This window comes from Sceloporus occidentalis, unplaced genomic scaffold (genome assembly GCF_023333645.1).
Source record: "Sceloporus occidentalis isolate IW3139 unplaced genomic scaffold, rSceOcc1.0.p SCAF_1, whole genome shotgun sequence".
Taxonomy (NCBI): domain Eukaryota; kingdom Metazoa; phylum Chordata; class Lepidosauria; order Squamata; family Phrynosomatidae; genus Sceloporus; species Sceloporus occidentalis.
Window position 1 is genome coordinate 305602336 of NW_028316981.1, and position 24318 is coordinate 305626653.

General features: G+C 41.6%; 1 protein-coding gene across 2 annotated transcripts; it reads left to right on the forward strand.

The window, feature by feature from the left end:
* The first annotated feature begins 666 nt into the window (after positions 1 to 666).
* LOC149324189 (cilia- and flagella-associated protein 53-like) lies at positions 667 to 22980 on the forward strand. Of its 2 annotated transcripts, none has more exons than XM_089497420.1 (8): positions 667 to 791; positions 2435 to 2664; positions 4835 to 5008; positions 11366 to 11669; positions 12434 to 12652; positions 15945 to 16161; positions 16663 to 16765; positions 22554 to 22980. In XM_089497420.1, the coding sequence occupies exons 1-8, from the start codon at positions 726 to 728 to the stop codon at positions 22780 to 22782; spliced, it is 1542 nt and encodes a 513-aa protein (XP_089353546.1). In that variant the 5' UTR covers positions 667 to 725; the 3' UTR covers positions 22783 to 22980. The 2 variants fall into 2 exon arrangements, with proteins under 2 accessions (XP_089353546.1, XP_089353554.1); XM_089497428.1 differs by lacking the exon at positions 667 to 791 and adding an exon at positions 4574 to 4662 and having other exon boundaries at positions 2576 to 2664.
* Positions 22981 to 24318: the final 1338 nt, after the last annotated feature.

Below are 24318 nucleotides of genomic sequence, written 5' to 3' on the forward strand. Positions count from 1 at the left end.
TTGTGGATTTTGGGTGTTACTGTACTTTCCCTCCAAAGAACAAACACGCCAAAAAACACTTTGAGAAAACGCACGCCTCTGACACTGTCGAACCATTTATTTTTCTTTAGGCATACACTATGTATGTATGATATTTTACACCTTTTGCCTGCTGTGAAGAAGCTTTGTGCACCATGTATTTTGTGAATTTTGGATTGACTAATCAAAGTATCCCTGTTTTGTGGATTCTGGGTGTTGTTGTGCTTGCTACACAGCTACTCCAATAACAGTATCCCTATGTTGTGGATTCTGGGCGTTATTGTACTTTGCTATATGGCCAAGACAGCTATTCCTGAAACAGTTTACAGAAGCTCATTCCAAAGGGCTGCTTCCAAGAGGACTGACACAAAAGGCCCTTCCCTCTTCAGCTCCAGAGAGGCCCAACTTTGTGGTTCACTCCTTCCTTCCTTCCTTCCTTCCTTCCTATGGCCTTTCCCTCCGCGCATGCGCCCTGCTTCCTTTCTCTCTGGGAGCGGCGCTGGAATGTTCAGGGGAAAGAAAAGACAGAGCACCGCTCTTTTAAGAAGCCGTGCGCACGGGGGGCGGGTCTTCTCTCTTGCGTGATGACGTCGCCACGCAGCGGTGCCGCCCACCCGCTCTCGCTCGCTCTCTCTCTGTGTGGTTGCCGTGGCAACGGGTAGCACTCTGAGGCCTGGTGGTAAACAAACAGCTCGGCCTGGAGAAAGATGGCGAAGGAAGGGGGCCGGGTGGTGCGGGAAGTGAAGGGACCCAAGCCGTTTTCGTACGCCGTAGTGAGTTCCAGGGGCCTGGGAATGATCATCCTCATCATCATAATCCTTATTTCTTTGTGTTGCGCTCTGGCTCCATCCCTGTGGAATCCTGGGATTTGTAGTTTTGCAAGGTCTGCCCTATAAAAAGGGGCGCTGGGTGATGCCTCACCAAACTACACATCCCAGGATTTTGTCGGAAGGAGCCGTGGGAGCCGAAAGTGGTGCCGAACTGCGTTATTGGCACAGTGTGGATGCGCCCTTGATGTCAAGATCTGGCATCTCTCTCTGGATCCTGTTACGTTTCGCTCCATGCTCTGAGGACGGCGTGAATATGCTCCAGTTCGAACCCTGGTCTCCAGAAAAATCACAGGGCTAGCTCTTAAACATAGGCCCAAAACACACTGCAGAGATAATCCGGTTTGAGGCCGCTTTAACTGCCCTGGCTCAGTGCTAAGGAATCCTGGGAGCTGTAGTTCATTGCGGCACCAGAGCTCTCTCTTTCTCTGACAGAGAAGGCTAAGTGTCTCACCAAACTACAGTTCCCAGGATTCCCTAGCACTGAGCCAGGGCAGTTAAAGCGCTCTCAAACTGGATTATCTCTGCAGTGTGTTTTGGACCCTTGTTTCCTGTAATGGCCGGCCAAATGATTCTCAAGGCATGAAGGCGATGGTGGCCATCTCTTGCTTCCTCTGGGGGCTAAAGGCCCACTCCTCTGAACAGGGACACTCCCCTTGGCCATGCTGCCATTGATCCCGTCTGCATGAACTGGAAATCATTCTCAGTCAGTCCCCAACCATGCATTCTGTGGCAGTGAATCCTGTCTGGCCAGCTCTGAAGCATGTTTATATGGAGAAGCTGGAGCGTGACCAAAGGAGGGCGGCAAAAATGGTGAAGTGTCCGGAAACCATGTCCTATGAGGAGAGACTTGGGAAGCTGGGGATGTTCAGCCTGGAGAAGAGAAGGCTAAGAGGTGATATCATAGCCCTGTTTAGGCATTTGAAGGGACAATGGATGCAAACTGCAGGAAAAACAGTCCCACCTGACAGTAAGGGCTGCTTGAGGGTGGCACTCTCTCGCCTGGAGAGTGGTGCAGTCTCCTCCTTTGGAGGTTTTTGAACAGAGGCTGGATGGCTATTTGTCGGGGATGCCTTGATTGAGATTTCCTGCATGGCAGAATGGGGTTGGACTGGATGGTCCTTGGGGTCTTCTCCAACTCTGTGATTCTATGACTTGTCTTGAACCTTCAGGGCAGGCTGAGCTATAAACGTAATTATTATTCTTATTAGACATTATCATCCCTGGCTCCACACAAACGGACCCAGCACCATAAATCCTTGTGTGAGAGCTGTGCTGATAAAACTGCTGTGTGTTCGTATATCTGCCTTCATCGCCTGCCACAGCTTTTCTCACCCTTGGTTGTGTTGGTGAGTGCTGTGGGGAATGGCGGTTCAACAGTTTCTCGGTGACTACACAACTCCCACTATTGAATTTTGCTACAGCCTGCTGGTTCTTTCTCAGCAATGAGGTTTCTGATCATTGGCCATAAGTTCCCATTCTTCTTTCTCCTCTTATTATCCTGCATGAGTTCTCCTCTAGAAAAGGAGGCCTGGTGTAAAATCTGAATCTGCTTCCTATGACTAAAGGCATGCTTTCTTCTGTTACAGCGGGCCACATTTCCAAAGCCAAATGTCCTTGGAAAGCAACTTCTTCTTTGGAGGGACGAAGAAATAAAGCGCCATGAAGCTGAGTTGCACGTAAAGGCCCATCTTGTCGGCCGCCAGATCAATGAAAGGGAGGAACTGGATGAACGCAAACGGCTCAATCGTCTTGTCCAGAAGAGGGTTGATGAGGAAATGCAGGCCTACCTGACAGGGGAAGAGGAGAGGAGAGAGAGGTAATCCTCAGTTTTTTGCCCATGTTTAGAGGTGGACAGAATAGTTTTCATCGTTTTTAGAACAAATATGGCCTTCCAGGGGTCATTAGACTCCAATGCCTCTCTCCCCCAGTCCTCTTGGCCAGTTGGGTGAGTTGATGGGAATTGTAGTTTATCAGCATCTGGAGGTCCACAACAATATGATCAAGTGCTACCCACTAGTTTTCAAAGGGTAAAAATATTATACAGTATGTATTGTTAAGTTTCTGGTAACATCATCAGAGTAAGATGCACTTTAAAAGATGGACAAGTTGTTGCCTTGAGATGCTCCTTGTTCAGTGGTAAACGATTTGCATTCAGAAGGTCTCAGGTTCAGTTCCTGGCATCTGAAATTTAAAGGATAAGGGGACACCTGTGTCTGAGACCCTGGAGAATTGTTGCCACTCAATGCAGATCAGACATAAGGAATTTTTTGGTCTGAGTATCAAATTCCAATTAAGGAAATATCTTGGGAGCTGCATTATAGCATGTGAGTGGAGCTAAGTGTAAACGTGGAGTGGGGAAGGAGTAGCAAAGAGAACATTGGCAGGGCCAGATGCAGGTCTTATGAATTTGGACATTTTCTCACTAAGCGTACAAAAGACAGCTCAGTTCTATGTCTGTTCAGAGGTACTCCCCACTTTCACAGCTTCCCTGACTCTTTAACTTCATAAGACAACTTTTCCAATCCCTTGGTTACAGGTGGCAGTTTTTCTGCCTGCAAACTGCAACTTTTACCATTATTATTATTATTATTATTATTATTTAAATTTTAGATAGACTTCTTATCTTTGGGCTCATTCAAACAGTTGAAAAGCCTTAGGATTTGACAGACATTGTACTTGTTCAGTTGGGCTAATATGAAGAAGAGTCCAGTTAAAATTATGATTCATCCATGAGGTTTACTGCATGCTTATGGATTAATTACACTCAGCTTCATCTACCTCAGATTATTTGTGAGGACAAAATGGAGACAGACCATGCATACTATCTCAAACTCCTTAGACAATTTAGAAAAACGTCTAATGGAATAAATAAAGTGGTTATGCCAAGGGATTCACATTTTTCATAAAAGAGTTTTGAGGATTATTATGAATATTCCTGGTTGTCCAGCACATGAAGAGTAGATTGACCCTACAGAGTTTGGCTATTGATGGTTTAGAGGATTGCATTAATTAAGCAAGCCTCACTGCATTAGACATCACAACTTTGTTTCCATGCTTAAAGTGAAAGTGTTTGAAGTGTAATTCATTTGAAATGAGTCCAAAAGTATGATCTGAACCCAGAATTAAAATTTTATCATTTAAAAATATTTTAAAACTTTTTAAAGTCTTAAATTCATCAGTACAGTTATTTGGAGTTTTCATATCTGTCTATTAATCAGTGTTCTTCAAGGGGCTCATACTATGCATAAAATATATCAAAATGTCTGTCTGTCAGTGCATGTGCCTTCAAGTCACCTGTTACCTTATGGTGACCTCGTGAATTTCAAAGGGTTTTCCTAGGCCAGAAATACTTAGATGTAGTTTTGCCATAGATAAGAGCTATAAGAGAAGGGTATAGACATTCCTCACTCCTTAATTTTGGGTGTTCCAGCTGCCACTCTGTTTCTAAATTAGAATAGTTAGATATTAAAGAGGACAGGGCTCTTGAACTTTTATACTAGTTTCTTCTGAAATGGCCAGTTCTGCACAGTTATGAAAAGTGCAAGAGCCCTGACATCTGTTTTATCTGTCTGTTTATTCTGAAATTCTAGTATATGTCAGATTTCAAAGAAAATAACTAGAAATGTCTAGAAATGGCTGCCAGTGCAGCCAAAAGTTAGTCCTTTATGGAGCAGGTTTTCGATATACAGGTTGCTGCTGCTGACTTTTGCAATTTTGGTTTCTAGTGACAGATGCCAGAGGCTCTAGGAAAGCAAAATAATGCCACTTCTAGACAGCTCTTAAATGTTCAGTCACTGGCCACTGAACATTACAGGTACATTTTGCATTGTCAGGTTCTTTTCTCAAAGTAGAGACTTCTTTCTTCTGATTTGTAGTGCTATTCTTCTTTTTCACACAAACTCAGCATTCTGAAGCATTCTCTAAAATATCTTGGTTCACTTTGAAAAGTGTCAACTGTCACTGGATTCTTAATTGACAATATCCAGGCTCAGAAATCTCCTGGAAGAAGAGGAAAAAGGTTACTTTGCTGAAATAGAATTACGAGAAGAAAACATGGAGGACCGGCAGACCAATATGAGAGTAAGAGCAAAACAACTAAGAGAGAAGCGAGAGGAAGCTAGGCGGAAAGTTGTGGCAGAAAAAAAGGAGCAGCAGTTCAGGTATGTTGGTCATAAGCACAGGTGCCCCTGGCAAGAGCCAGGGGAGGTGGTTTCCTCAGCCTTTGAATGTCTGCTATTGAGGGTGGGCAGGTGGAGGGACTCTTCATACCAGTACATGAAAGGAAAGCAAGATCAAGACCACAGGTTTATAGTTGTATACACAGAGCTCTTTATCACTAATAGCCATTGAATAGCTAGTACAGGGGTAGGAATTGTTTGTCCCGTGGGCTGCATGTTGCCCTTGGAGGAGAGGTCCCGTGCAGTCCTTGGGACCCTGACCAAACTCCCAAGGTCCTCAGCACACCACCATTTCATTTTGGCTGAAAAATCATTCACCTTGGCTTTATAATATTTCTCAGAGAGTCCATCTCTAAATAGCAACATCCCCCAAGGGCCAGAAAGGGTACTGGAAGTCCCAGTTTTGGGGAAAGGTTGGAAATAAGTCAGAGGTGGGCATCATGCAGTCTGTGGATCACAGGGAACCTTTGGATTTTACTTTGTGGTACCAGAAACCTCACAACTCTCATTTTTTAAAAATGGCATGATTTGGGGGCAGTGAAAATACCCCTGCTCCACTCCCACAAGCACTCCAAGACCTATGGTGCCCCCAGATACCCCCATTTTCCTCTGCAGACCCTCTCAAAATGGCAAGAAGAAGTGACATTTTGAAAGGGAGTGCAGAGGAAAGTGGAAGTATTTGCACTTGCTGTGAAGAGGAATGCAGCCCAGATGCCCTCTGTAATGTGTACTGTAGAGAAGGGGAAGCTTTTACCCTTCAGAGGTCTGAAACTTCATTACCCTTGCCTGGTATAGGAAATGGTAAGGAGTTTCATGATTGAGGATGTCCCAGACATCTGGAAGACTAAAGGGTCCCTATCCCAGTTGTTTTGCATAGTGCTTTTCTCTTTTGACGTAAACAGATGTATTGTATCCAGAGGTGGGAGTTCTAATTTCTGCTTCCCTGAACAATGCTTATTTTCCTGTGCGGGTGATAGGAGAAATGGCTTTGTGGTTCTCTTAAATACATCACATGAACATTCTGTTTTATTTGCTCTTCCTGTACTACAGAAATTTTCATTTAAAACCTCTCTATTCTAGCCTTTGGGAGCATTTTGTATTTATATGTCTATATTAAAGAAAATTAGAATTAGTTGTAAACTGCCCGGATTGGTTCGCCACAGGGCGGTATATAAATAAAATTTATTATTATTATTATTATTATTATTATTATTATTAGAATTCCCTTTAAAAAGGCATAACAGTATATCATTCTCTCTTTTTTAGTATAACGTTTGTCATTTTTTGCAGAGGAGATGGGAGCCTCAATGATTCTGCTGTGGTCCATAAAAATGGATAAATGTTGGTGAAGGGCACTAATTTGGCTCCTGACTTTAGGAAGCGACATTAAAATTGTCGCTTGCTCTGTAGCAAAGGCGCTTAGGACAGCAAAGTGAGAAAGTCCAACAACCATCTGGGGGAGCAGATGTTTATTGGTGGCTGTAAAAGCTGTTTTGGAGAATTTACTTTGATAGAATTGAGGAGCAATTGCAGAGTTGTTTTGTACAGTAGTAGAAATTCACTGCTTTAGCTAGCTTTTTAATTTAACTTTTATTTTTACTTTTAGATGTCTAATACATTCCTAAATCACTGGAATATTGTACTTCTTGTTACATGGAGAATGTTTTTATTAGGCCCAGCCAAGAGGTCACAGGATAGTGAGCAGAGTTTTTCACTAAAACTCCATGGTGTCTTTTGCATTGTGAGTTTGAGGAAGAGTTCTGGAAAATTTAAATATTTGCTGACTATTTTTTGACATTCCTGTTGGTTCTAATGAGGATACTACACAACTGTAGATTTTACAGATTTTCTTATATGCCAACATAAGTTTATATGCTTAGATTGGTGTATAGTATCTTCATGTGGAACTGGATAACAAAGTTTTATCCAGTCCTCTGCATATTCTTCCTGGGAGTAAACCCCATTGAACACAATGGATCATTTAGGCTGAAAACAGACAGTCCTAAAGGGGCGGCGTCACACTACCTCTTTTAGGTGCTGGATTGGGGCCGCGGCAACTGCATGCCACAGTCCCAATCTGGCCTTTTCCCTGCACAAAAAGGAGTTGTAGAAAGCTGCCTCTTTTTGTGTCAGAAAAAGGGCACCCCTTTTGTCGCTGCTGTGGCTCTTCTCTGCTCCTGCGGCATGCGGCATCTGGTTGCTGCGCCACAGGGCATTCTCACACTGCCGTCGTCTGGTCGGGCAGATAGCGTGAAGCCGGATTGGTGGCGGAGTCAGAGTGTGCAGTGTGCAGTTGCCATGCCCCCACACCACCGCCAAGTTGGCTCTTATTGCTGGTCTATTTTGCCCCTTAGTTTCTGTTAATGGGATTTTGAACCCTTCATACTTTCTTGGAGTACCATGATTTCTAATGTTTTCAAACTGCATAACTGCTTCTAGATTGTGGTAAAATTGGTACAAGTAGGAGAGAAAGCTTAATATTTTCAGCATTCAAATTGTACTAAAGAAGCCAAAATTACAGGTTATTTGAAAATAAATCTTGTATTAGCAACAGCAGATGAATGTAAGAAATTGCCTTATGCTCCAGGGCAAACTGAATGTGTTGTTGTTCACATCTTTTTTTACTTATTCAATAATGACCTTGTGTTACTGTCATTCATTTTAAGCAATAGCCAGAGCAGAACCTAAAATTGATTGCTTGCTCAGTTTGCAGTGTCCATTCCTTTTAGTACATCATAATTATTTATGCCAAAATGGTGTATTTTTTTATGTTGCTTCCTTATGTCATTGTTAAAAACGGCATCCTATTGATCAACAGTGAAGCTCTTGATTTTTATTTGCAGAGTCAAACTCTGGCACCTGCAAATTAAATCTAAACTGAGAACAGATCATAACCATATTCCTGTTTCAGTAGCCTCTAACCCAGAAAACAGCAGTGTAAGGATTTGTAAAAGTGTTCTCCAAATTTGCTCTAGCTGAGTTAGCTGATACACTATTTGATTTGCCAGAATATTTAGTTGAAACATAAATGGGTTCAAAACTTGCAAAGTTAGGCCCGTTACACACGGGCTTAAAAGTACGCGCAGAGCGCGTACTAGGGTTAAGACAGGGTGGTGCTTCTGCACCGCCCTAACCTTAGTGTGCGCTATGCGCGCACAAAATGGCAGCAGCCGTTCCACACGGCCGCCGTCATCGATACGTCACGGCTGCGCCACCTCCAAACGAGATGGCACGGTTGTGACGTATTGGGGTCACGGCAGGGCGCCTAGGGCGCCTCCGTTTCAGAGCTCCTTCCTGGTTTGGTCCGCTGGGTGCAGCCTTCAGACGGCTGCGCCCAGCGGACCAAAGGAGAAAGGGGCCAAGCGGCCCCTTTCTCCTTCTCCTCGCCGCCGCGGGGTGTCCTTGGGGCTTGAAGCCCCAAGGACACCCCTTTCCAGGCTGCGGGGAAGGGGCCTTTTGTCGCTTCCCCGCAGCCCGGAAAGCGGCGGATCGGGGCTTCAGCGGCTGCTGCTCTGGCCGCTGAGGCCCCGATCCGGCGAGGAAAGGTGCGCCTACAGGCTGCCCCAAAGGGGTGGTCTGTAACGCGCCTTAGTTTTTGAATTCCAGCTCCCAGAATCCAGCAAGCATATCCAAGCTCTAGAGATGATAGGTGCAAAACGGTCAATTAAAAAAACTTTCAGATCATTTTGGGTTCCAGATTTTGGAGAACTGGTGGGTAAGACCCTCTCAGTGCAATCTCCTCATCGTTGCCCTTCTCACTGCTACTTCTGTTGTTACTTATTCACTTTTCTTTCCTTTCCTTCTGTGCCCAACCTGCACATCTCCCAGAGGGAGAGGAAATGGTGTAGCATGCTTGCTGGTTTGCTTACTTGTTGGCTTGGAGAGAACAGGTCAAGAGCAAGTAAAAGTACCAGCAGGTGCAAGAGGATGCAGGATTTATGATGAGCCCCCTAGTAGAGAGAGCGAGCATGGTGTAGTGGTTGAGCTTTAGACTATTATTTGAATACAGGGTTCAAATCCCTGCTCAAACATGGAAACCCACTGAATGACCTTAGGCAAATCACACTCTCTCAGCTTCAAAGGAGGGCAAAGGCAAACCTCCTCTGCCAAGAAAACTCCATAATAGGTTCACCTTATGGTTGCCATAACTTGAAAATAACTTGAAGGCACACAACAACAATAACCCCTAGCACAGTGAGGGCCTTAGAAGTATCCTGAAATGCTTACTTGAAACCATCTCTGTGTCAGTTAAGAGGCAGATGTGTTCACTCAACCTTCATATTGCCCACACACGCATGTTGTTCTTCTTGTCCTCGAGTAGCATGCTGTTGATGACCAAAGAGGGCATCTTGCCAGCTCAAGCAAAAGAATCAAGAGTCAGTTAATTTATTAGAATTATTCCTTTAAAATGTTTTTGTGTATTCTCCTAAGGTTAGTAAAATGTGTTAAAGCTGCTGTTTTGGCTTCTCACTTACTTGGGTAATGAAGACTCCAGCACTAAGTTCCTGTTATTGGTTCGAATGACAAGCCTCATTAAATCAACATTGGTGTTGGTGCTTTATGTTTCCTCTTTATTTGCTCAGATGGAGAGAGAGATCGGACGTGTAAGTCCTGAAGGGTTGCCTGGTTTTGAGACACAATCAAGGATGTCCAGAGCAGAAGATACTTAATAGATCAGCCTGTTTGCTGATATTAACCAGCAAACCTAGGACAAGGAATACAGGCAGGGAATTGATATTGGCATCACTGGGTATCAGCTGTAGTTTTCCCCTAAGAGGATCCCCATAACAGACCCCTCCAAACTTGCTTTGTTAATTGTCCCCCTCCAGATGAGTCGGAAGTAACAAGAGTGAAGAGGAGGTGTAGCCTCCTGTCATTTAGCCCTCTTCTTCTGTATGGATTGGGCCCTGATATGTCAACAAAGACAGCCCATTGAAAGCATCTTGCCCTTTGCCTCCCCAAAATCCTAAATCTGCTTTGTGCCGTGGTGAGCAATTTATCACATATAACGCATTCTCGTATTAAAATTTATTCAGTTCATAAAAATGTATGAAAAGTTTTTTCAGTGATATTGCCCAAAGCAATATAAAATGGGAAAGTGAAACAGTAATGAAATATAGACAAGGCAAGAACTAGGAAAAAGTGGAAGAGAAACAAAGAGGCAGTATACTTACTAAACAGAAATTGAGTGGCGATGTGGCTGGTTCTAGAGAGCAAAGTATATGCCCAGGGATAGGGACAAGGGAAAGGCTCTTAGATCAGGGCAACTTCACTGGGTCCAGGAACAAATTTTCTTCTCTAGGATCCTCCAGGGTCCTCACCAGGGACCCTAAAATACCAACAACAGAAAACCCAGATACTTCTGATTTTGAAATCTGGTTGTTGTTTTTTGTTGTTGATTATATTAAATAGGAGAGAGATGGCTTGCAATCTGTTTAAAATATAAAGTGCCTGTCCAGAAGGCTTCCAGGAGATTCAATTCACTCTTGTTGTGGCCAGAAAACAGGTGTTTTGGGGAGTCTGGAAGCATCACTGTTTCCTCATCTCTGGGATAGATCTTAGATGGTATGAGTATCCATAAGTGTGGACTTCTCTGCTCTGAGTCCAAAAAACAAAAGGGCTGTCATGTTGTTCCTTCCTAGTCAGTCAAATACCAGGAGAGACCTATTGCTTATGGGTCTCTTGTCTGGGCAATTCTCTCACTTCCTTAGCTAGCTGCAGGTACTGTCACTTAGGACCACTTCTTGATGTCGAGAAATGAGACCTGGCAAAACAGAATGGATGAATGACTTGTGCTTCTTCTCACTATGCATCTGGGTCACATCCAAAGGGGACTGCATTCTGCACACTTTTCTTTTGTCTAAGGCAAAAGAATGGGACCAAAAACATCAGCATATTTTAGGTTGAAACTCTTACTGCATATAACTAAGCCCTAGGGAAAGTATTTCAATTTTGCAGAATGGAGAAAAAGCATGTACAAAACCTGGGAAAGTACCACATGTTCATGTCTTGGAGAGGTGGGCATGTCCATGTGGGGAACCCAGGAAAGCTGGTTTTGACCTCGGGGTTTCATGTTCCCTACCTAATTTTAAAATCAAAAAAATTGCAGAATACCATTTAGTGAGCTGACTGTTATGATGTCAGAATCTGGACTGCATGCCATTTTCCCCCATTGCACACTATTCATCTATGGAATAACTACTTTTTAGGTCATGTCTTGACATGTATTTTCTAGCCATAGTGTAGGTATGACTTTTATGTATGCAATGCATTTAAAATAAACTAGATACTTATGCATCTAAAGAAATTTATTTACTTTTCTCACTACCCATGGCTTAGAGAAACCTGTGAGCAGTTGCGGACACAGTTGAACAAGAGACACTTGTTGGAGGTGTGTGAAGACCGCCTGGCCCAGCTGGCCCTGAAAGAGGAACTAAAGAAGCAAAAAGAGCGGGAGGAGGCAATCTTTGCAGCTCTCTGGGAAGAGGACAGATTGGCCAAGGAGAAACGGGAAATGCAGGAAGCCCAGAAAAGATCCAGACGGGATGGTGAAATGATTAATATCCTTAACACTCAGCGGGCTATAGTAGAGGCTCAGAGGCAGGAGGAAAAACGACTGAAGGAAGAAGAGGCTAAGCTGATGGTAAAGTAGCCAGTTTTCCTACTGCTATTGTCAGAAGGGATTCTTTTGTATACACATGAGTATACATTACTTCATTTTCTTTATGTGCTTGAAAGCTTTTCCAGTTACTATGTTTTAGGAAATCACTGATAGTACAATTTATATGTCAATGCATCAGGGATCACTGGAAGTGACTACAAGTGACTACAAAGTCATCCCATCCAGGTCAATGCCTGAAAGAAGACCCAACCATTCAACACAAAATATAAGAAAGCAGAAATTGACAGCAAGGTGCCTGTGTAAATCTGGTCTCTGCATGGTTTGAGCTATGTTCCATGCATGAAAAGCCTCCCCACCCCACCCCCATAAGGCTGAGAAAGCCAATCTGAAATGAATTGAAATTCCCTTCTGGCCTCAGCTGTAACAACCCAAATTGTATAAGCATGAGCAATCTCTGACCAGAGAGTTATTCTGCAAGAAGATGAATGGAATGTGGGCAGTATAACTCAATATCCTGTTCAAAGTTGAGATGGTTCCTAATGCTCCAGAAGCAGAAATGGGTGAGGGGATTTTCATGATGTTAGATGGGAGGAAAGAGGTTTCCTAGTCACAGAGTGTCAAAAGGTGAACTTACTTATCACTCTGATCTGAGAAAGGTTTGCTCTGCGCAACAAATTGCACCTTTTTTTACATTACTGTTTTAATAAACTAAATCCATCCCACTGTTCCATTGAAAGGATAAGACAAAAGGTATGAATTAATAGCCCCTCTCAACATTGTTGTAGGAAGAGGAACGGCAGCTCATGAAACTAGAGGATGAACGTGCTGAGATAGAGAGACGGAGGAAATTGAGAGAGTGTAGAGACATGTTGCTGGATTCCATGAAAGAAAAGAGGAAGCGTCTCAATGAAGAAAAGCAAGAGGAGCTGGCTTTAGAAATGAAGATTGTGGATCATGCCCTTCAAGCATCCCTGGAGGACACTGAGAGCCAAAGGCAAAGGAAAGTAAGGCAAATCATTGATTGAGATTGTGTGCTACATGCAAATGATGTGTGTCATGATTGAACTAATACCTTTAGGTCCTAGAGTAGTGAATAGCAAAATATAATGTCATTCTTACACATCCATGTAGCTGCAACTAGCAGAGTGATTTGATTTAATACAGCTACAGCAGCATCCTAGACCAGGCAGCTAAAGGCATATCTGCCCTATAATGTTCCCTGTCAGTCAGAACCCAATTGTAGGCAATCACAAGAATATTTTTGCCTCAGAAGGGTGTGCAGTATAGCCATCCCTTTTGTGGTATGATTGTCATTGTGGTACCTCTAAAGGGCCCTGCTCTTCTTAAATGCCCTGAAAAATCAACTATATGTTGAAAGCAGACATAATGGGCTGGCAGCCTTTCAAACTGCCTGCTTTCCCGTGAGCATTCCCACATAACTTTATCTGCCTAGAAAGAATGTCTCTAGGTCAGCCAAAAAATTCCTTACATTGCACAGGATTGGAGGTGCATAGGAGGTGCCACTCTCCATTCATGTATTGTTTGGGTAAGTTGCTGTCCCACGTGTGTATGTATGTGGCAGACAGTGGACTGTTTGGGTTTTGGCTCTGCCACTGTAAGCCTATTTTTACTGAAGAGCCCTCAGTAAACTTCCAACAAAGCTTAGGCTCATGAGCAAAAAGCATGTTCTAAATTCTGCATACATATTTGAATTTTTTTTTAAAAAAATCATGCTTTTTCACTGACTTGCAAAACTTTTAAAGGAGAGAGCAATATTTAAAATATTGATTAAGCATCCAACCCAATAGCAAAATCTGAATCATCAACAGTATCTTAACAGCAGGGAGAATAAAACAAACCCAGATAGACTCCATCAGGCTTGGACGTTCACAGCTTGCTTAAAAATAAATGCTTTAATTAACAGCTCATCTCAATGAGTAAAACCCTTGGATATGGAAAATGTCATGTAAAGAAAAGAGATTCCCAAGGTAGACCATTTTTTGTGCTATCTCCATAGCATGCCTTCCACCCCTCCACATCACAAGGAATTTCTCAGTGGCTGTTTTATTCTGCAGCCTGCCAGGGCCAGACTGAGATTTTTGCCGCTTTAAGCAAAGGACAAGGGGATTCCTTTTTTAGGTACAAAGGTTGGAAGGTGTTGAGATTAATTCTTATTGCAGCAGTACGATAGCATCCATGACATCCAAGGGCAGCAGGTTAGTTTTGGTAGTACAGCTCAGGACATGAGGCAGGCAGACACAAGTCTCTCCATAAAGAGAAGAAATGGTCGGAGAGCTTCAAAGGAATGGTTCCCCAGCATCTGCTGCCTGATGTGGTTGTCCCATTTTGCCAATTGTAAGATTGGCCCTCCATCCAGCCTGTCTTGTCTTTTCACTCACAATAATAACAGCTGCACTGTTCATTTGCACTCCTGACAATATAGTGCCAATGCGATTTTAGGCTGCATCAATAGAGGTATAGTGTCTAGATCTTGAGGGGGAGAGAGGCCTGGCCTGAAAGACTTAAGAGCCCTTCTTCCGACCACCATCTTGAGGGAGCGTGTCCAAAGGAGGGTGACTAAAATGGTGAAGGGTCTTGAATCATGCCCTATGAGGAACGCCTTAGGGAGCTGGGGATGTTTAGCTTGGAGAAGGTTAAGAGGTGATATGATAGCCCTGTTTAAATACTTGAATGAATGTCATATTGAGGACGGAGCAAGCTTGTTTTCTGCTGCTCCAGAGAACAGGACCTGGAACAATGGATGCAAGCTACAGGAAAAGAGATTCCACCTCAACATTAGGAGGAACTTCCTGACAGTAAGGGCTGTTTGACAGTGGAACACACTTTGTCTCAGAGTGGTGGAGTCTCCCTCCTTGGAGGTCTTTAAACAGAGGCTGGATGGCCTTCCGTCGGGGTGTGCTTTGATTGAGAGTTCCTGCATGGCACGGGGTTGGACTGGATGGCCCTTGTGATCTCTTCCAACTCTATGATTCTGTAATTCTATGCTTGTTTTCTGAAAACAGAATTACTGAGTTAGCATGACTAATTATTTTATCAGGGTCCTTAGTTGCCCCCCTCCAAAAATAAATAAATTAGATAGTATTTAATTCTTCCAGTCCTAATGTACTTTGTCCCTCCAACTTCTGGTCTCCAAAAGGATACTGTCTCCATTATTAGAAGTTTCCTTTAGCTACCAGCAACTGAAAAAAATATAACCCATTAACTTCTCTAATTCTTCCTTAAAGCTATTGAAGGTACTAGTCATGATGTCATGGCAGTGAATTCAAAAAGGTGGTTGTGCATCATATCAAGAAATATTTCTCTCCTTTCTCAACAGCTATTCCATTTCACTAGTTGATCTTCGGTTTGTGAGTTGGGAGAGCAATCAAAAGATTTAGCTCTCTATTTCTGTCACACCAGGCATAACTGCATAAGCCTGTGTCAAGTTCCCTCCAAGTCATATTTTTCTAAATTGATTCCACCCCCAACATTTCAGGGTTTTTTTTTCTTATGGCAAATTTATTTCCATACCTCAAATATTTTAATTGCCTTTTACTGTCTTTTTTCTGGTTTTGTTTTATACTTTTTGAGATGGGGCAATCAAAGTTATACATATACAAAGTTAATACATATGGATGCAGTCATCTAAATATGGCTGAATCATAGATTTGTATGAAACAAGGATGGGGAACATGTGACACTCCAACTTCCGTCACAGCCAATGCTTAAGGATACATTAGAATAATATCTAGAGAGCCACACATCCTCACTTCTGGTATAAAGGCATTAGGTTGCTAACTGACTGCTCTTTTACCTAATAGTATTTACTGCCTCTGCTCATGAGGTTAATGTTTTTCAGGTAGTCGTGTTTTTCACTTGGGCTCAAATATATATGTATATATTTTCTTGGCTAGTTGCAGGCATCTCAGATCCCAACATTGTATATCTTAAGTAAGAATTTCTGCCACAAAGTGATCAAACGTTGATCCAATCAAATCCTGGCAAGATGCAGGGAGTCTGCTGACCTGCCTGTTTACTCCCCTCATGCCCTGATCAACTCACACAATTTGGACTATGCCACAGAAATTAAAACAAGTAGACAGCTAGTGTGGTTTGGCTGATAATATATCATTCCCCAAGGGAATGAGATGCTGATTTGCTAAACTCCATGAATTTTCAAATTAATCAACAGGGATGTTGTCAATAATTCATAACTTTGGAGGCTTTGTGGTTAAAATGCCTTTTCCTTTTCCTTCCTTTTTATCTGACCACTTGTCCCTTGTCTGCATTTTGCAGAAAGAGCTCTTGAAAGAACAGCAGATCTATCAGGCATACCTGGCTCAACAGATGGAAGAGGAGAAGCAACGGGAAAAAGAAATGGACAAGCTGCGGGCAGAGGAGATAGCCAAGATGTGGGCAAAGAGGGCTGCAAAGGAGAAGACAATGAAAGCTGCCAGAGATGCTTTACTGAAAGAGGTCATGGATACAAGGCGGCTTCAAATTGAGGAGAAGAGTAAGGCCCTTACAGAGACACATTATTAACTAGAGCAGTCTTGCTCAACTTGGTGCCTTTCGTTTGTGTTGGACTACAACTCTCATTATCCCCCACCCAGCATGGCATATGTTGTAATACAACACATTGAGAGGGCACCAGGTTGAGCAAGGGTGATGTATCTCATTGCTCTCCTTTTCAGTCCATTCAGAATTGCTGGGTTGTGACAGTGGAAGCAGAACACTACACAGGGCCATGTGTAGGATTAAAATCCTCAGCCACACAGCTCTTTGTATGATCTTTCAGACTGTTCTGCCTCACAGAATTATCTTGAGGTTAAAACTAAGAAGAATATTTTACATGTTGCTTTCTATTCTTTCAAGAAAGAATAGAAAAGAAATAGTAAAATCAATGTAGTAATTAAGCAAATATCTGGAATAGGCCCGAACAGGCTCTTTTGATGTTATTTAATTGACTTTCAGTATTAGCCAATTACTTGTCCTGTTTATGTTAACTTTCTAGTGCAAAGAAATGCCCGTGAACAAGAGAAACTTATTTGGGACAGGGAATTGTTAAATGCAGCCATTCAAGAATACAAGCATCTAGAAGAGGAAAGATATGCAAGGTAATTTCTCCTGAGCTGAATGTATGCTGCCTTTGAAAAGTATCTAGAAGCTTCAGCTGGTTCAGAATCTGGTGGTGAGCCTGTTGATTGGAACTGATCATAGGAAGAGTTGGAAGTAATGGGCAGAGATCCTGTCACTTTAATAGTTGTGTAGAAGAGGGAATTTTAGCAGGTGACCCCCCCCCCCAAAAAAAAAAAACCTGCTGAAGATCCCTCTTCTACACAACAATTAAAGAGCTATGAGTCCTGACTATTACTTCACTTGGCACCCCAGTTATACTGAACATATGGCTCCTTGTTACAAGTGTGTCACTGATTGCCAGTTTATTTCCAGACACTATTGGCAATTCTGGTTAAGAGCTATATAGCCTTATACAGCTTGAGGCAAGGCTGTATGAAAGACTGTATCCTACTGTATCAGCCTCCCTAGGTTTCCAGATGTTCTGTGGAAGCTCTTCTCTTGTTCCTGCCACTATCAGAGGCTACTTTCACATTGTGAAACACCCTGCTAAGATGATCCTTTCTCTGGCCTGTTACAGACTGCCAAAATAAAGCTGCTTCGAGTCTCTTTGGAAGTATGCCATTTAAATAATGCATGGGTTCTAAGAGTCCGGAGGTCACGCCAAAGCCCCACTCCATTCCTAAGCACTGGAGTGCAACTTTTGGTGCAGCTTCCGGATTCTTAGGATGCATGCATCATTTAAACAGCATACCTCCAAAGAGACCCGAAGCAGCTTTATTTTGGCAGTCTGTAACAGGCCTCTGTTACCTTTAGGGCTGTCAGACTGAGAATTAGATAGGGCTCATGTACTTTTAATGGTTGTATAAGAGAGGGAGTTAAAGCAGGTGTTGCTTATTTCCTAGTTGTGTGGCAAGCAACACCTGCTGAAATATTCTTTTCTACACAGCCCTTAAAGCTCCAGGAATCTTCTCTAGTTTTCTCTCTGGTAACCATAAGGATATCAGAGAGGAAAGCAGTTCAGCAGGATTTTTCACAGGGTTCTTCTGCCAGCATGGGAAGATATTTTAGACAGAACTTTTAGTGTTTAAACTGGTCATGCTTGGTGAGGTTTAAACTGGTTGTTAAATATAAATATAAAGTACACAATATAATTTGTGTACTTAAGCAGTTTTATGTTTTACCTTTGTTTCTGCTTTTATCTGAATTATTATTAAGGTTAGGAACCTTGAGAAGGAGGTTTTGGGAATGAAGTCAAAATACTGTTTTAATAAGACCTAAATCCAACTATTAAGTCACAGCAAAAGTAGATTCATTAAATAAATGGAAACATGGTAAAGCAACATTTATGTGAGTTCCATTGATAAAAGCAGATCTATTCTAGACTAGAAATTGGATTTAGACTTCAAACCACACAAAACTAGAGTTCTCTGTGCAGTGTGCAAAATTTTTAGAAGAAGATATAAACATCTATGGTTAGAAAGAGCAATGAAGTATATGGGGCTGAGGGGACTGGGGAACCATAACTTAGGTCCAAAACACACTGCAGAAATAATCCAGTTTGTGGCCGTTTCAACTGCCTTGGCTCAGTGCTAGGAAATCCTGGAAATTGTAGTTTATTGTGCCACCAGAGCTCTCTGACAGAGACTGCTAAATGTCTCACAAAATAGTTCCCCAAATTCCCTAGCATTGAGCCAGAGCAGTTAAAGTGGTCTCAAACTGGATTATTTCTGCAGTGTGTTTTGGACCTTAGCTTCCAGAATCTGTAGGGCTATGCAGTCATCATCTGAAGGTACATTCTGTGAACAACTTTTCTGATCTGGTCAACAGCGGGATGGGAGGTTTCCTTGGACCGTGCCCCACCCAGACCTTACATCTACACTGCTTTGGGTTCATGATAGAAGAAAGTTTGGTATAACTGTAATAAAGATCTTGAGGTTATTTCTGATGTGAAACAAAGACTTGAATTCTATTGGTAGTATCAAGTAGTGTTGGGTTTTGAATCACCACTTCTATAAGCCTCACTTATTCAATGAGTCAAGTCTAATGAGGGTCACAATTCAAATTCAGGTATTAAAATTATTTTTGAAGGCATTATTCTAGGCTCTGTCATTGTATACTACAAATTGGATCTTGCTTGTGGTTTTAGTCATTTTGTCAGTCATGTATCTCTGCCTCATTCTCCTTGTCATGTTCAGATCTGCTACTAACAAAACTGTCGTCAGTTCTCAACTTTGGTGGCAATCACCTGTTAGTTGAATATAAAAGAGGCAAAGTGTGAAATGCATCAATGGGATTTGAGGAATCCCAACTTCAGTATCAGTTGAAAAATAACACTTCTTTGTTGCAATAGTTTGATTTAACTCAAGATTTGTATGGTATCTATATTTTATGGGATAGCTGCTGGGAGCTCTAGTGTGTTTACACTTCTGTGTTGTGTCTGTGTTAATTTCTCCATCAAAATTAGTACCTTCTAAAAGATACCTTCTTTTGCAGTGTTCCTCATTGCAGAAGCAGACATTAATGAGGAACATTTGAAATGACTGGAAAGAAGTGCACACTTGTTATTTAGTAGTATTTATCTTGCACTTGCGGAACTGCCCAGCTTCATAGAGATAAGAAAACCCATAATTTTTACCCAACTGCTCTTCCTCTCCTTCTGTTCTTTATCGTATTTCCTGTTGTTGCTTACTGTCTTCCTTTTTGTTTCTTCCTGGTTTTTGTCTGATGCTTACTCAGTTTTCCTTCTGCTTATTCCGTTCTCCACTTCTATACTTGCTACCAGGATTTTTCTTTCTTTCCCCCTTCTCCCATTTAAATTGTGTGAATTTTTAGGTGTCTGCAAAAGGAAATATTACACAGCATTTGGCAGGGGCCCTCTAAGGAATTCAGTATGGCAGCCCTACTTCTAGGGAAGATTAAGGAATTCTGCCACTTAGTGACTGAAGATGATACTGCAGATTACATGCAAACTGTAATTACTCAACTAATTGTAAAAAAAAAAGACAAAAACTCCAAGGTGCACATTTGAGGGGCTTCATAGTATCCAATTTTCAGGCATCTTAGTTCATTATCTGGAACTTATAACAGAAACAAATACACATATGAGCACATATATAACCAGCCCGCCATATCCATGGATATTTTTATCCACGGAGTCAACCATCCATGGTTTGAAAATATTAAAAATATATATAAAGCCCCTCACTTCTGGAACCTTCTTCCCCCATGAGTACAGGTCTTCACTTCTTTAACTAGTTTTAAAACTAAGTTGAAGACCATCCTGTTCAGGGAAGTGTTCCTAGGCATTGTGTGATTATTTATCTGATATTTGATTTGATGTTTTTAATTGTTGCCTGCTTATTTTATCTAATTCTATCCTGTATTATTACCTATTGTTTTATATGTATTTTGTAGAATGTGTGCCATTGGCTGGTTTCATTTTTATCAATTTTATTATTTCTATGTACAGCGCTGTGCAAATCTACAGTGCTATGTAAATAAACTATAATAATAATAATAATAATAATAATAATAATAATAATAATATGATACACTTCAGTTAACAAAGCTATAACAGTCATGCTTTTTTAAAATGAAGGGTTTTTTATGCCTACCCACTTTTTCCCTCCTCATTGTCTGTGTAGCTGGAGGCTTTCTCTGTTTTGGTTATTGAACATCAAAACAGAGAAAAGAGGGGAGAACAGATAAGCCTGTCCCAACAGCTACCCTAACATTTTAAGAAACCATAGTTTGGCCACCAAAATGGAAGAAGGATTCACATGGCCTCTAAAAGGTTCAAAATGATTTGTTTACTTATATAAGGTTTACTTGACCAGTCCCCCTCCCCCCCCCCCCCAATTTCACATGTACATATTTTTATGTTTAGATAAAAACTTTGCTGAAATGTTTTGACCTGTTCTTTTTTGTTTTTGTGATGTTAGGAACCCATCCCTGTTCTTTCCATGTTATTTCTGTCTCTGGTTTCAATTTTTGTTTTAGAGAAGTCTGAAAGGGCTTGTGGAAAAACAGGACAAGCAAACAAACAACGTAAATGTCATAGTGCTGTATTAATGGGGAGAACTAGGAGAAGGCTGTTGTTGGTTTTTTCTGAAACCACTGCTGGTACAGAAGCCACTATCCCTTATTGCAACATATAGAGAATAATGCTGAAAATATATTCCACTACCCAATTGTTCTCCCACTTGCCTGATCACATGTGAGCCATGGACTCTTGACATAACCTTAGGCCAGCCACTGTTCTCTCAAAGTTCTTGGCACAATATGGGAGCTAACTATTCTGGCCTTCCTTCCAGCTCATTGTAAAGAATACTAAGAAAGTGTCTGCAAGTTGTATTCAAACCTGGCTCCAGAACTGAGGAGGGTCCTGCAGAGGTTTTCCTCATGGTTAGCAATAATGACAGCAAGTAGCAACAGTGCTGCAACCAGTGCCAAGTGGCTATGACCTACCTAATGCTTTAATCATGTGTTTCTGATATCATCATTCCAGGTTGTTGTCCAGCTCTAGCTTGTGATATTATTTATTTATTTATTTATTTAGGTAGGTAGGTAGGTAGGTATTTATATCCTGCCCTTCAGCCCTAATGGCTCTCAGGGCGGCTTACAATTAATATTTTTAATCAGACAGTTCCTTGCCCTCAGGCTTACAATCTAAAAGACACGAAACAAAAGGAGAAGGGAATGATGGAGGGAAAGGGGATGAGGTCCAGTGGTTCTTCTCTCCCTCTGAGGCCTGGACCAAGGCAGATGGATTGGAGGGAGGGCTCTTCCCTGGCATTATGGGTAATTAAAATGTCAGACAAGTGGCAAATCCAGTTGTCTAGAGCTGATGGTAGAGTATTTGGGACACTGCCACTTGCCGAAGGATGCAGGTGTAAGTGCTGACTCTAGGTGTATTGATTTTATTATATGTATTTACATTCCACCTTTCCTAGAGGGAGCTCAAAATGGCATACCTGGGATTACCAGGAGTCTTGTCATCCAGCCAAGGTTGACAGGTTTTCAAAGTCAGACACTCAAAACTTTTGACACACCATGAAGAAGGTTGAGAAGAAAGTAGACCTGGTCCTACAATATCCTTGCAACTCAGCTGCCAGTTCAAGATTCGCTGGGACATGTGAATTAGGTCTGTGTAAGACCAACCTCAGGTCTTACAAGAGGAGGTGCTGGACTCCTAAGACATCTCAAACCTCAGGAAAATCCCAAACCCTGGAAATCTTGTGATGGTAGGCCAGCAAATATGAAGTAAGGAATTTTACTTCTGTGAGTACACCATATGCACTGACAACAGATGGACTTTCCAGCACTTGGTATGTACGTGAAGCCATTTCTGTCTTCCAATGGCAACAGGTCCATCTGTTGTGAGTGCAATTGTCATCTGCTCTTCCTAATCACAGCACAAGTCAAGTGGAATGTGGGATTTGGGGCACTACTAAAATAAAGACTATTTGGACTAATGGTCAGATTTTTGCATGGAAAGACACAAATTTTTTTTGGTAACCAAAATCCTGATCTCAGCATTCTTTAATTCTATGTGTGTTATTTTACTTCAATGGGTACATAAGCTGAAGATCCATATGGAACAGCTTTTGCAGCCCCTAAACATGGGCCATTCTGCATGAAACATGCAAACACTTGGCATTCTTTCATCCAGGTACAGTACTAAGTTAGTCCATACTGGTTTAGCTTCAATCAGGAAACCTGCATTGTTCATCTTCAGACCATATCCGAGAATGTGTTAAGAATGCTTGAAGTACTAGGTGTTCTGCTGTTGGTGATTTATATAACATTTTATTATGTTACCTACAGGTCTATGCAGCAAGCAAAGAAATATCAGGAAGAACTCCAAGCTCAGATCAAACACAACAAGCAGACCCATGAATCTGAAAAGGAGGAGGAGCACCAAGAATATACAAGAGCATTGGAAGCAGAAAGGCTTTTCCAGCAAAGGATAGCAGATGTCCTATCAAGACCTTACATGAGAATGAAAAATCTCCATCCTTTACGGAGGCATCTTGTCTGTAATTCACAGTCTTAGTATCAGTTTAAATCTAGATATATTGTATTTATAACTCACTGCATTTAAAACTGTCACGTGGCTGATCAAGCCTATTTGGGATATGTTTAGTGACTGATGGGAAGATTATTTCCTCAAAGGTTACATGTGTTTTTTCCCCACATGGAATGTGGTTAGAGCTTTTAGAGTTTAAATAAAGAATATGAAACTAACTTTAAACTCTTGAAGATTTTTTTTGAAATAAAATGACACTTGAATGATACATCCTGCCACTCCTGGCATCACATAGAATTACAGAGTTAGAAAGAATTGTGAGGGCCATCTAGTCTAACGTCCTATCAAGCAAAAATACAAAACAAAAACACCCCCAAAAGATGGCCATCTCTGTGGATTGTAATCTGGGGCATGCATTGAAACTCACACTAAAAAAATCAATTTTGCAAGATAACATGTGCTCACAACACTGAGCAACTAGCTGGGGAACATTTTGTCCCATTTCAATCTTTATATTGGTACCCAGCTGAGCAGGTTGCTTTTGTGCATTTTCCTACCAACACTGGATATTTTCACCTCATTAATGCTGTTATGCCCCTTCCCACTCACACCCTTTTATCTCACCCAGTCACAGTAAGATGATTTACTTCCATTATAAGGTTGCCTTGAGTGAGAGATTACTAAATCCTAAACACAGTGATTAATCTGTTTTCCAGTAGCATAACACATTGGCATTAATCATTTTACGCACACACATATATAAAGATACGTACTTAGCATTGCAAAATCCCTTGGCAGATAATCTGCCTCTTCACAATACATAGGGAAATTGGACAAACAAGTATAAAATGACTTAAAATTTAATAAAATGACATAATGTAATACTGTGACCAAAAATACATCTGTGAATATGAGAAGCAAAGATCTCTCTTGCTTGCCCTTTCTGTTTCTGTCTTATATGGTAATACACCAGATCTAAAATTGCTCCAAAACAAGCATGCCCTGAACTCACAAACCCAATAATTATCATAATTAATGGTTGCTAATTTAGCAATGAAGGCTGTATATCCAGTGAGGAGAAGGTAGATCTGGTTCAACTGGCAGATCTTTGAGTGTAAAACAGCAAGTAGTAGAGTAGTAGAACGGCAAGAATTTCTGATTCTCTGATTTAACAGCAGCAGCATCCAAATGTTACATCTCTAAATTATACTGCTAAAATGAAGCATGCTTGGACTAATGGACAGATTTTTTTGTGTAGAAAGGCTTTGAACTCCATTCAGTTTTGATACCCAAAGGAAATTCCTGATCTTAGCAGTCTTTAATTCTAAATGTTTTTATACTTTCTTTATGCAAGCCTTGAGTCTAGCCATCTTGCGATATATTACCAGTGCTGGACTGATGTAGGTGGACATCTGAAATCATCTTATACCAGTACCTCCATCTGAGAATGAGAGAGTGTGACTTGCCCAAGATTGTATGTGTGTCGTGTGCCTTCAAGTCTTTTCCAACTTATGGCAATCCTAAAGCAGATCTATCACAGGGTTTTCTTGACAAGATTTGTTC